At 29.3% G+C, this 13,426-nt stretch overlaps 1 protein-coding gene across 1 annotated transcript in view; it reads right to left on the bottom strand.

Annotated features, from left to right (window-relative positions):
* The window catches only part of LOC113376745 (transcription initiation factor TFIID subunit 1), a gene marked incomplete at its 3' end in the record, with an annotated part of 40,658 nt that extends 27,671 nt beyond the window's left edge, over nt 1-12,987 (bottom strand). Inside the window, 13 exon segments of the mRNA XM_026616784.1 lie at nt 614-880; nt 1,841-1,949; nt 2,017-2,176; nt 2,445-2,665; nt 2,875-3,041; nt 3,228-3,341; nt 4,861-5,058; nt 5,121-5,330; nt 5,415-5,547; nt 8,185-8,396; nt 8,810-8,892; nt 11,720-11,838; nt 12,694-12,987. Coding sequence (XP_026472569.1) covers nt 614-880; nt 1,841-1,949; nt 2,017-2,176; nt 2,445-2,665; nt 2,875-3,041; nt 3,228-3,341; nt 4,861-5,058; nt 5,121-5,330; nt 5,415-5,547; nt 8,185-8,396; nt 8,810-8,892; nt 11,720-11,838; nt 12,694-12,836 — 2,136 coding nt within the window.
* Nucleotides 12,988-13,426: the final 439 nt, after the last annotated feature.

Genomic DNA, 13,426 nt, shown 5'->3' with positions numbered 1-13,426 from the left:
TAGACATATGCACATCAAATTATCAGATATTTTATAGAGATTTTAACAATAAGTATAATTTTGGTTTACATTCCTATGGGTTCCGTACCAATATCTACGCGTTAGACGTCGACGCGGCGCTTACGCGGTTTGATATTTCGTCTTTATGCAGTTAAAGCAGTACGATTGCTTTGAAAAAAAGTTTAGATCTTTCAAAATATGTCAAAATAAAGAAAACATTTAAAAAAATGAAAAAAATTTTTTTTAAAAAAAAAGTAATTTTTTGTCTAATTGTTTGTCAAAAATCTTATTTTTTCGAAGTAAATTTTTTTCAAAAATGTTAATCGTTTTTAAAAAAATAATAATTTTTGGTACGGGAAGTTCCAGAAATTTGCCTTAAGGCACGATGCCTTAATTGCCTTAAGACAGAATTCCACTTACAGCTAGTTTTATTATAAAATATGCTTATGAGCTACAACATACATATAAACAATGAGCAAGCTAAAAATCAATTCAAGTCTTGACATGCACTAAATTTTTGACCTAAAAGCAAATACATTATTATACATTATACATTTAAATAATTTATCCAACCCATCAAAATACTACTGATAAATATTTTATATTTAAATACCTGATTCATAAGTGGAGGATGTTCCTCACAAAATTCAATGAGCACCAATTCTCCATCTTTTCCAGATAGATCTTCGGGCGTCCTCATGAAAAAAACATCGCCTCCGCCTGATGCCATACGCTCCTGCTCTCGTTGTTTTGCCTTCTTCTTGATATGCTTCAATAAGGGATTTACAGGCACAGCGGACGGAGTCGCCAATGGCCCATGAGAAAATTTCTTCAAAGGTGGTCTGTGGAAGTTCCGCAGCTTTATAGGCCCCATATGAGTCTAATAATAATAATTACATATACATAAATTGGAGATTCATAACAATAAATAAATTACTGAAGCTTACAAGCATTCTATAAAATCAATGTAGCTGTTATGATACTGTTCATTAAAACTAATCAAAACTATACATGAACCACTGGAATTAGCATAAAAGAAACAAAGTGATCATGAGCACTGATCGGTTCATATAATTGCCTAATTGCCCATCTAGACAATGCCAGTTTATTATACATTCTAATGCTTCTTTAAATTAAAGTGACATTTTGACTTAAGAAAAGCTGCAAAACTTCATGATCCGTGTAAATAAAGGACTTAATCAAAAAGAATTAAATTTAGCAAATATTAAAATTGTTTGGATAGAAATTTGAAATCTTCACACAACACATTATTCCGAATGGATGAATATTTGATAAGTAAAATATTTCCTTAGACCCATGAATCATATAGTCATAAAAAGCCGGTTTTGAGTAAACGTCAATAAAAAATCAAATTTTAGCTCACATACCTAATGTATCAATTTTGAGGACAAAATATTCATAAGTACTTGAAAAACAAACAAAGAAAAAAAAAACATTTATTTTCAAGTAATCAAACTCAAAAATACAGTCAAACAAAGAAGCAAAGTTCTTTACATCCATTCTAATCTAATTTATTGTTTATTCACTCAAGGATTCTTAAATATTTCTAACAAATATTACCATATTTTGTTCATTCTCAATCATACTTAGTCAAAAAATTGATTGTTTTTTCCCCGATAACATTCATTTTTGTCGATTGTTCTATGGGACCGTTTATTATAAATTAAGAATGTGTGATTTTCAACCTTTTTTGAATGAGTAGCCTTAAATTGGTGTTGTATATGAACGAATGTGACAGACAAGCCAGCACTGTGGGTACATCAATAAGTTTCATACTAAAAATATAAATAAAAAATAATTTTGATTAAAAAACACAAACCTGTATAAATGGCGCTCTCAATTCAACAACAGGTGTAGAATGTTGGATTAAATTTCCGCCTCCGACCTTAAGTCGCATTGACGATTCTAATGATCTCGGCATGTAATACCTAAATTATATTTTTTAAACATTGTTCAATAATTATTCTTTTTTTTTTAATACAAAAAAACACTTACACATCATTAGAAATATTGAAAGGATCTCTATCAGGCGATTTCGGTGGTGGCGGTGGAGCATCTTCTTGAAGCACGTTGATCACACCGGCTTTCCCGAGAAGGATTTTAGACTTTTTGACATGAGGATGAGGAATCTTCACCTTTGGAGCTGGTCCAGTGTCTATATGAACCATATTAAATAACTTCTTAACTAACTACACATAACTTAACTATAAATATTTTATGAAAAATTAATCGTTTTAACGGGAAATAAGCTTATTAGATTTATTAACAATGAAATACCAAAAGTGGGTTATTATTTAAGAAAAGAATATATTCTATATTCTAAACTTTAGAAAAGTGTTTGAAAACTAAAATACATTCCTGAGAGTTTATTATAATAATAAAATATAATAACCAGTATATATGAATAATAAGATTGATTGTACCTTGCTGAATTTTGCTAGGATCAATATCATCAGGAATTCCTAAAATGATATTCTCATCGTTTGGATCAAGAGTAAGTATTTTAGGTTTAGGTATCTTATTCATAGCCTGTGCGTCCCATATTACATCATCTTCCCATTTTCCATATACAAGTTCCTCATTTTCGACAGGAAATATACTGTACCAAGTATCATCAACTTCTTCTTTGGATTTTGGTGGAATTCTGAAAATAAGTTATGATGATTATAATACACATACAAACACGCATATATATATATATATATATATATATATATATATATATTCCATAGAACATTATAAACCAATATTAAAATGTAAACTACTCTACAAAATATAATATATAATATTTATTATATTTTATGGAATAGTCATAACATTACAGAATGCATGATGTAAATATTATTAATTTACATTGGCGTCTTATTTTGCTTGACAGAAGCATTGGCAAGAATTCCTGGCCTTTGTACATTCTGAATTCCTTTAGCTGCTCCAGGCTGACTGAAAGCACCAGCTGTTCTACTGCAACTACTCGGCAACCATCCTGCAGCATTAGATTTGGAGTTCAACTTTTGTAAGACCTATTTTAAGTGGTTTTTGATAAATATTAGATACTATATGTAATAACTATATAATTTTGTAAATGTAATTAAATACAAGAAAACACAAAACATAGAAAAAAAGATTGAAAACAGATTATAAAAATTGATGAAAGAATTTAATAGATAGTCTTCAAAAATGAAAAACGTTATATATTATTATTTTACCTTGTGCTTAATATCATTTCCATCCCATACTACATCATCCTCCCATCGTAATTGTGACACCATCAAAAATGCATCATCGGGTATAGTTGAATCAGCATTATCTTCATTAACGTCCTGAAAGAAAAATAATGACTAACTATTCTCATTCAATATTATTTAATTAAAAGTGAATAATACTTTAACTCTAGTTTACTCAAAAGGAAGTAGAACATATAATGCAAAACTATCAGTTACATTTAAAAATAAAGAGGTTTTTTATTACGTTGGTGTTTCAAAAAGTTTATAAAGATTAAGATTCAATAGTTTCTTTTAACTGGGTATGACTTGTTGATTACTTAAATATTATATAATTATTAGTGATGTGCCGACTCGAAAAATTCCCGATTCGAATGATTCGAATCAGAAAAAAACCTGATTCGAATCAACTCGAATCAAGTATATATATTGACCAAAAAAAAGTCATGGATGTATTAATTTAGTAAAAGTAATCCAAATTTATAATCAAAATTGTCAGTTTAACCAATGTAACCGACAAAGTAGAAATTGTAAACATAAATTACTATCAAAATTTATATATTCTGAAAATTATTAAAATATATATTTATATATTCTGAAAATTATTAAAAATGATATAATTTTGAGGACGGCTGAAACATATCTTCAAATTAATTTACAATAATAGATTACCAAACAATTGTGCATCACTAAAGCATATAAAATAATATTTGGAATCATGGGTCGATTGTTTATTTTACGATGTAATCAGTAAAGGATCGCATCTAAACTGAGAGCTGAAACTTAATTTCATTAATGTGAATTTGCCATTACTTACATAATCAGAAGTTAACATATTATTTACTGACTTTCTGGTGTTTAGTACTTGTTTCAAAAGAGAATTATATTGAAAGATTCCCGAAACTCGTTTCATAATTTCGAGTGGTTTATTCTGATAACATTTAAAATCTAAAACACTTAATTATTATCAAAATTGGGTATTGATATTTCACGAACAAAATCGCTCTCAGCGCTCCGTAAAAAAAATAAACACGCAAGAACGACGACGCATTGTATTTGTTTCAAAGTCGCTTGATATCGCCCATACGGTTAACTCATATCGCTTGAACTCATATCGCTCGAACGGCTTGAAGTCGGAATGATTCGAATCCGAATTGAAGTCGAAACAACTCATATCGCCGCTTGATTCGGTTTGAGTCATATGAAGTCGGATGATATAGTTAGTCGATGAATGCGGTTAAAGTCATATAAAGACGATTGGAGTCGGCTGATACATTTAAGCATATTAAAGTCGGGTGGCTCGCATGATTTAATTCATTATTTATTTTTTATATTTATGATATTTATTTTTTATATTATTATAATATTGAATTAAATTAAAACATTTTTTTTATATTTATATTTATGAAAAATTTTATATTTATGAAAAATTTGTGTTAATACATATTTTATCACAGTAAATATTTCGCGGCTTGATACGAGTTGATTCGAATCAAGTAAAATCTGATTCAAATCAAGTCGTTAAAGGCTTGATTCGAATGATTCGAATCACTTGATTCGACTTGGCACATCACTAATAATTATGAATATATAAATGTATGCGATTTCAAATATTTACAGTTTGGGGTTGCTCTTTTTCTTTGAGCTTGAATCCATAGTCAAAGCCTTCTCCTGATTCCGGAACTTCTAACATATCATACCACAACTGAGCAGGGCCAAAGCGCCAGTCAGCAGCTTTTGGTCCTAAATCATTCTGATCACCTTGCTCATCATTGTTTATAGTTGCTTCATCAGATACCTCTTTCAAGAGATGATCCTGAAAATAATTAAAACTCAAGAAACAATTTAAATAAGATATCGAAAGAAAAAATTATTTACCTCATCATCGCTGGCTAGTAATTCTGGGTCAGTCGGTGGCGGCGCAAATGACAATTTCCACTTGTGTTCGTTTTGAATTCCTTCATTTAATGATATAGGCTCATCAGTTATTCTATACTTTCGTTTTTTACGTTTCCTTCGTACATTGCGCCAAATATGAGGCAAACTGCTTGGTTTTCCTAAGCCAAATAATCTGGAGAAGCGTAAAACCTAGAATGATAAGCAAAATTAGAACAAAATATGATTTCGTTATAGCAGTATCTATGAATACTTTCTATACTACTAAATACTTACTTTATCAGACCTAAAATCTGGGAACAGTTCCGTTACATCAACACCTGCATATTTCGAAGGTAGCATAGCAGCAAGTGGTGTTTCTAATTTTTTCTTGCTGTCAGAATTGTTCATGGTATCATCATCAGCCAAACTAAATATATGAAAATAAATTATTATGTAGGACTAATACAGTAATACCACGCTTAACGCTGTTTCGGTTTAGCGCTCTTTAATTTCAACCCAGGTTTTCAAGAGGTAAATGTGTAATATGTTGAGGAATTAATTCAAGAAGCTGCGCAGTCTTTCTAATGATGAGCTCAAGGAATTAACAAAAATGTTGAAAACAAAAGAACTTTCAATGGCGTTTGGAAAAAGAAGTTTGTCTATCATAACTGAAATAATAGATCAATTCTTTGCAAATTATTCGAATTTTGACAAGAGCTGGAAAGTAAGAGATGCTTTATCCGTTTATAAGGAACATTTAAGAAAACAACGGAAAGTAAAAGGCAAACAACATTAGACGCATTTGTCACAAATAGGTAGAAGGAACTGAAGGCAATGAAAACGCAGATGGCTAACTAGATATGACTGACTTAGAATTTTGTTTTTTTTTTCAAGAATATTCGTTTTGTTTTTATTTTGCAAGAAATAAAACATACTTTTTAAATTTAATACCTAACTAATTTCCGATCCATCTTCCCCTAAATCCGGCCACAACGTAACTCTATTTGCGCAAACAATGACTTGCACAAGTATTCTATAGCGTGTGTGAGATGTACAATCATTCAAGTCGGCAAATTCATTCTGTTGACACGGTGCAGCACATGTTTCGTTTGTGTTTTACTTTGTAGGAAATACATAATTCAAATTTATGAAGTTATTAACATTTAAGTATTTAAATTAGCCATATGAACTTTTTTAATTATCTTCCGATGCTGTGAATACATAAATTAATAAAAAAGATATATTTTTAGGTTCTGTCTTGACATTTTTCAGTTGACATGTTTGATATGCGCAAATCACTGGTTGCGCAATTATACAGTATCGTCTGCAGCCGGCTTAAGAACAAAGATACGTTTAACTTAGAAATTAAACTTATTGAGATATGTTTCCAAATGAAAACAATCCGCGAAAAAAGCTAAATTGTAAATACTTATTTATAGTGCTCGTATTTATGCGATTGTATATTGAAATATAAATACGTTGTCTATACGTTTACTAATTACTAATAGCTTGCTGTTGTTTGTTAGTGTGTTTTTTAACATTCCGAAGGAGCAGTTTATGTTTTCGCTTATTTATAGATAAACATATAAACATTTGTGATTCGTTCTTCGAGTTACCGACACCACTGTTATATATATATATATATATATATATATATATATATATATACAGTGGTGTCGGAACTGTGTGGGCTTGAGCCCGCCCATCAATCTCAAAAAGTGATATGACCTAACAGGTCTAAAAAAAAAAGAACCTATCAAAAATAAAACGAGCCCACCCATCAAAAATTTGCTTCCGACGCCACTGCATATCATATATATATATATATATATATATATATATATATATATATATATATATATATATATATAATAAGTTGTTCTTGGGCGTTCATGCATTAATTGAAACTATTTTATTGAAGTAAAATGTTTTATTGTCAAACGTTTCGGGTCCTGATTTGACCCATCATCAGTGCTACATTAAAGGATTACAGAGTTAAAAGTTAAAAATATAATAAAAATACAAAGATATAAATAAAAAATGTGAATTAACTTAATAAATCTAAATGATATGGCAAAAAAATTTATTACTAGACTAAAATATGTTGTATATAAAGGTAAGACACAACTGAAATAATTGAAAAATATGCAATAACTCACCATACAAATAATTTAAAAAAAAAACAAAAAACACGGAAAATATAATGCACCAATTACTATACATTTTTCAAAGCACGAATTTTAAAAATCATTAAATTAAAATAAAATAAAATTTATTACAAAAAATGTTTGCCTACTGATTACAGCTTAAATCCAAAAGCTATATTTTCCGTATCCTAACTTTGTAATTTTACCGCCGGCCAAAGCGCCACTAAAACTTTTCTATCTCAGTCTTTCAACCAATAACGAAACAGCTCTTCGAGTTTCCTTATCTTTACATAGAAACACAATTCAACTAGTGAATTTTTTTCCAAATATAGAACATGTCTCGAAGAGAAGAGTTCTTTTTTTTAAAAAACCTTTTCATTTATTTTATTTTAATTTAATATTTATTTTAATTTAATAAGTTTTTAAAATTCGTACTTTGACAATTGTATAGTAATTAATGCATTATATTTTCCGTGTTTTACGTTCATTCTTCAAATTATTTGTATGGTGAGTTATTGCATAATTTTCAATTATTTTATATGTGTCTTACCTTTATATACAACAACATATTTTAGTCTTAAAATCAAATTTTTTACCATATTGTTTCGATTTATTAAGTTAATTCACATATTTTTATTTATATCTTCCTATTTTTATTGTATTTTTAACTTTTAATGAAAACCTTTAATGTAGCACTGAAGATAGCAAATCAGGACCCAAAACATTTGACAATAAAACAATTTACTTCAATATAATAGTTTCAATTAATGGATGAACGCCCAGCCCAAGAACAACTTTAGTATAATATTTCACCATCTGAGAAAACCTCACTATATATATATATATATATATATATATATATATATATATATATGCGTATGTGTGTGTGTGTTTGTATAAATTTATCATTAAAATACCTATTGTCTTTTCCTTCAGAACTCTTTTGACCAGGAGGAGGCATAAGTATGTTATCGTTGGCATTTGATGCACTATTTCCTTGATTAGTATCATTTCTATCATGCCCGGAAATAATACCAATATTTGAATTAATATTGTTAATATATGTCTTTTCTGATATATTCTCTTCTATATCCTCAATGGACATCTCATCATCAGATTTCTTTTTAACCTGTAACTCATGTTAAATTTAACAATTTCAAACAAATATATATTCAATATATTTCCTTCCTTATCCTCAATGGACATACATATTTCATCATCGGATTTCTTTTTAACTTGAACCTAATTTCAAAAAAATGTGATGAAAATATACAAATTAAACAACTACAAAACATAAAGTTTACTTCTATGAAAAATGAAACATCAGTTTCATCAGAGTTTTAAATATCTATTATAGATATAACTCATTAGTATCAATAAAAATAATAAACAAAAATAAACAACCCTTAAAGAACATTCACAGAGTTTTCAAAGATATTTTGTAATAACTTTAATATTAACATAGATATCAAATTTTAATGTCTAATTAAATTCAATAACATGACAAAAAATTGAATGAATTTACAAACAAACAAAAATTACCAGTGTATCGCTACATTCTTCTGCCAGTTCTTGTATGCCAAAAAAATCTTCGGCGGTGGGTGACTTATTAGAAAAGTCAATATCTGCAAAAAATAAGTAGTAATTGAATATTGATTAATTGGCATTCGACAACTTTATACATATACAAGAAACATATACATCTAATGATATATTAGGCTTGCACTGAATATACTCTTCGGTATCCGGCACCTTTTTTGATATTCGGCCGAATACCGAATAGTTAAAATAGAAGGCGCCGCAGCGGTTAGTGGCACTCATTTGTGTTTTATGCGATAAAGAGCTTGCGATGGAGCTTGATTTTTAGATAACATATGATAACAGATTAATTCTTGATTGTGTATATAATATAGTAAACTTTACCGACTTTTGAGATTATAAATTAACACATCGAAAACGCCTTTCTGAATATTCTCCAAACAATATGTTATTGTTACATATTTGTTATTTTTAATTGGAATCAATCGATAAACACACAATTGATGGGTATTTGTCTATAAACAATCTACCATCTCTTTTCTTAAGATTTAGTGATATATCTTATCATGACAATCCATGAAGTTTGACAAGCTAGGGAACTTCAGTTCTATTCAGTTATATTTGATCAAAATTGCGGCAAAAATATTTATCGGTGCCAGTATGTACTCATATGTATGTATTCATAATGCCTTTTCTCCGAAGCTGGTAACAAATAACCTACTTCCTAAAAATGCAGAGAAATTAATTTTTAATCTCCCTCTTATGCATTTTGATTATGATTCTTTTATTTTCTAATATATGTAAGTAGTTGCCTAATATTCGGTATGCGGTCTTATTCGGCATTTTGCCGCATATACTATTCATTGCAAGGGTAGTATATATATATGTACATACATATATACATCCACAGTGGAACCCTAAGAACAACTAGTGGGGTGCATGGCATCGTGCCTTAAGGCAAATTGCTGGAACTTTCCGTACCAAAAATTATTTTTTTGAAAAAATATTAAATTTTTTCTTTAAACTTTTTTTTTAGAGAATTTTTAAATTTTGAAAAAAATTGAATTTTTGGAAAAAAACTTGTCAAAAAAATGTTTTTTTATTTTGAAATATTTTGGAAATTTTGAACTATTTTTCAAAGCAATCGCACTGCTTTAGCTGGATAGAGACGACATATCGAAGCGCGTAAGCGCCGCGTCGCCGTCTATCGGACAAACGACGTTATGGAACCCATAGAAATGCAACCAAAATTGATACACATTATTAAAATCTCCATAAAATATCTGATAATTTGATGTGCATATGTCTAATGATCATTTTTGACCGCCAAATGGCATTTTTTTTACTTTTATTACTAGATCTCCGAAACTGCTAGACCTGCCTTCCCAAAAATTTAATCAGTTGTTCATCTTGTCAATGCAAGTAAAATGTTTGTTGAATTATTAAAATCGGACGCTCCGTTCTCTTAAAAACTGAGTTACCGTTTTTGGCACTTTTTGCCCCGTATCTACGGAACGGCTAAATCTGCCTTCGCCAAAAACTAATCAGCACGTCTCCCTATAGATACGAATCGAACGTTTTTTAAATTATTCAAATCGGTTTATCGGTGCTCCCGAAATCGTCGACGAAAATTTGTATACGCACACACACACACACACACATACACCCACTTTTCTAAGGTACGCCAAAATATTCAGAAACCTTTGAAACGTAAAGATATATACAAATTTTCATTTTCGATTTTTTTGCGATTACTATAATTTAACCTACGGGAAGTTAATTATGCTAATATAAATTCTTGTATAGTAGATAATGAATTCTCGTATATGTGGATAATGGATATTTGGAGAGTTTCATTATTGAAACTTGTTAGTTTCTTATTAACTTCCCGAAGAAAAAGTTTATGTTCTCATCAAAGAATCCGATTCGCTAATTTTATGTTTTCTCGACATTTCAAGCCATTCTGAATTGAATGAAACCAAATTTGGAAAAAGTATGTGTGTGTGTGTGTGTGTGTAAACACATTTTTTACAGTAAATCGACGTTTTCTCAAAAACGGATCACTATTAGTCAGAACGAATGAAAATAATCAATAATAATAATTATTGTTTTATTCAGCGCGTTGGATTTTTTATTATGACTAATGAATATACTTATATACAAGATATAAATTTTGGTTTTTAATAAATATTTCCATACTTATATATATAATTTGTCGAGACGCGCCGAGCCTTATGCTTGCTCGTCGCTCTTGCAAAGCTACATTATATGGGCGTTCTTGTACCGGCAGCGCGCGTACTAGCTTAAGTTTTTCCAACTTTTCTCCAAAAGTTCCACTTTGATTTAAATGAATTTTTGAATAATAGAAGAAAAATGTACAGGCTTTCGAATGATGCTAATATAAAAGTAGTCAAAAAAGCCGCACTGGTAGATAATGGAAAATGAAAAATCATTTTCACCTTTTCACGCACTAACAAATAATTTTTTCACATTATTTGTTATGAACAACATAGACAAGATCAGTACAAATAGAATGACGTTAACAGTTTTTCGATATCTCTCATATTTCCGACAAAAAGTGAGTTTGAAAAAAGGGGCCACTTTCACATGTTTTCACTGATATCTCGGCCAAATGATGAGCTACGGATTTGAAATTTGGTATTTCAAATTTTCTCAAAAATACCTATAAAATGGCATCAGAATTATTTAAATACCAAGGTACCCTTTGTAGCGTTTTTTTGGCATTTGTCAAAATTAGACCTTTGATCGACGTTTTCTCAAAAACGCCTGAACAGATTTCAGAACTTTAAAAGCCATTTTATGTATCTAAATACGAAAAATGTATCGACGGAGTGAGTTACCCATCTCTAATATATATACATATATATCTTAAAAGCTTAAAATCATTTTTACCTGTGGCTTCATTATTTGTTTCAAAAACATTAGAACTGTTATCATTATTATCACCACTAGGTGAATCATTTGGGTAGTCTTCTAATATATCTTTAATTATTGGTTTTAATTCTGGTGCTCTGAAATAATATTGTAAAAATTAATACTAAAATTCTTCAGTTAAAAAAATAAAATAAATGTTGTATTTGGTATACTATGTATGTAATTATAAACATTACATAAACAAATATTTTATTATCACAGAAATAATATAATTTGAAAATAGCAAGAAGGAAAATTAGAAATGTGTTCACCATGTTCAATTATTTACATCTTGTATGTAGATCAATGTACACAATGAAATAAATAATGTTTAATAACTTATGAATAATTAAAAATTATCTTTTTCATATGATTCAAATCAAAATATAGTTTATTAACCACTTCCCGTGCCATTTAGCTCTATGAAACTTAGGCCAAGAATTAGACGCTAATAAATCTTAAATACCTCAGATATAGTATATCTATTTTAAATTCCATGCATGGGTATATATTTAAAATTACGGTGTAATAATAAAAACTGGCTTTTCAGTTTGACGAATCTGACTCGTTATGTTTATGTTTGGTCCCACCTTCTATTCACAAGCCTGGCTAATCATATTTATTTTTGAGCCAATATTTTTATCACAAGCCAGACACGTCGAGGCACGGGAAGGGGTTAAAAAAACAGTCTCAGCAATAATGTTGACAAAAAAAACATTTTTCACTTTTGATAGCAATCACTAGTAACTTGAAATATTTTAGAGGTAAAATTTAAAACATTAGATTAAAAGCGATATTTAATAATGTGTTTTATGAATAAATTATAATGAATAAAATATACATAACTACAAAGTATGTAAGAAAAACTTCATGCAAATAACCAAAATTGTAAAATCTGTATAATTTAATATTAAAATTAAACAACAACTAATACGGTATGGGTACATTCATACCTATTAAGCAAAGATAAATTGTTTTTAAGTTCAGTATCAAAGAAATCGTCATCTAATCGCCCAAATTTATCAACATTTCCAAACAAGAAAAATGTTAGGTTAAGCCCACTTCCCTCGTCGCATTCCTCATCGCTGTCAAACATTTTTATAATAATTATGCGTATAGTTTTTTGTCCATATAGAATTTAATGGCCTTTTCAACACCATTTGTATATTTTTCGTAATAACTTTCTTATTACAATATCTTTCATTAGGGAATTATATCCAAGCGAGTTTTGATATGCATTTGATTAAAAACACAGACGCACTGACGTTTGTTCACATAAACATTAATCATGCGTAGACTATCTTGAAGCATAGATAAAAGTCAAGGAGGTATGTTTTTCTAAAAGCTACACTAGCGCCTCTCGCGGCAAATTTAGTCCTTGCTTGAGTCTGAAGCCGATAATGACATTTAAAAATCAGTCCGTTTATTTAAATATAATGCTTCGAAATTGAAAAATTAACTAGTGGTGCCTGGCATCGTGCCCTAAGATAAATTACTGGAACTTTCCGGACCATAATTTAAAATTCTTAGAAACTTTAAATTTTTTTGAAAACGTTGAAAATATAATATTTTTGAGAATTTTGAAATTTTTCTAAAACTTGGACACTTTTGAAATTGATATTTATATTTTACATTTTTTTGAAAATTTAGATTTTTGTTTTCAAAGCAATTGAGCTGCGTAGCTGT

This window comes from Ctenocephalides felis, unplaced genomic scaffold, assembly GCF_003426905.1.
Source record: "Ctenocephalides felis isolate EL2017-DRISC unplaced genomic scaffold, ASM342690v1 CF-g0.4_SCAFFOLD_01886, whole genome shotgun sequence".
Taxonomy (NCBI): Eukaryota; Metazoa; Arthropoda; class Insecta; order Siphonaptera; family Pulicidae; genus Ctenocephalides; species Ctenocephalides felis.
Note: the sequence above shows the minus strand (reverse complement) of the source record. Positions and strands in the feature narration are given on the sequence as shown.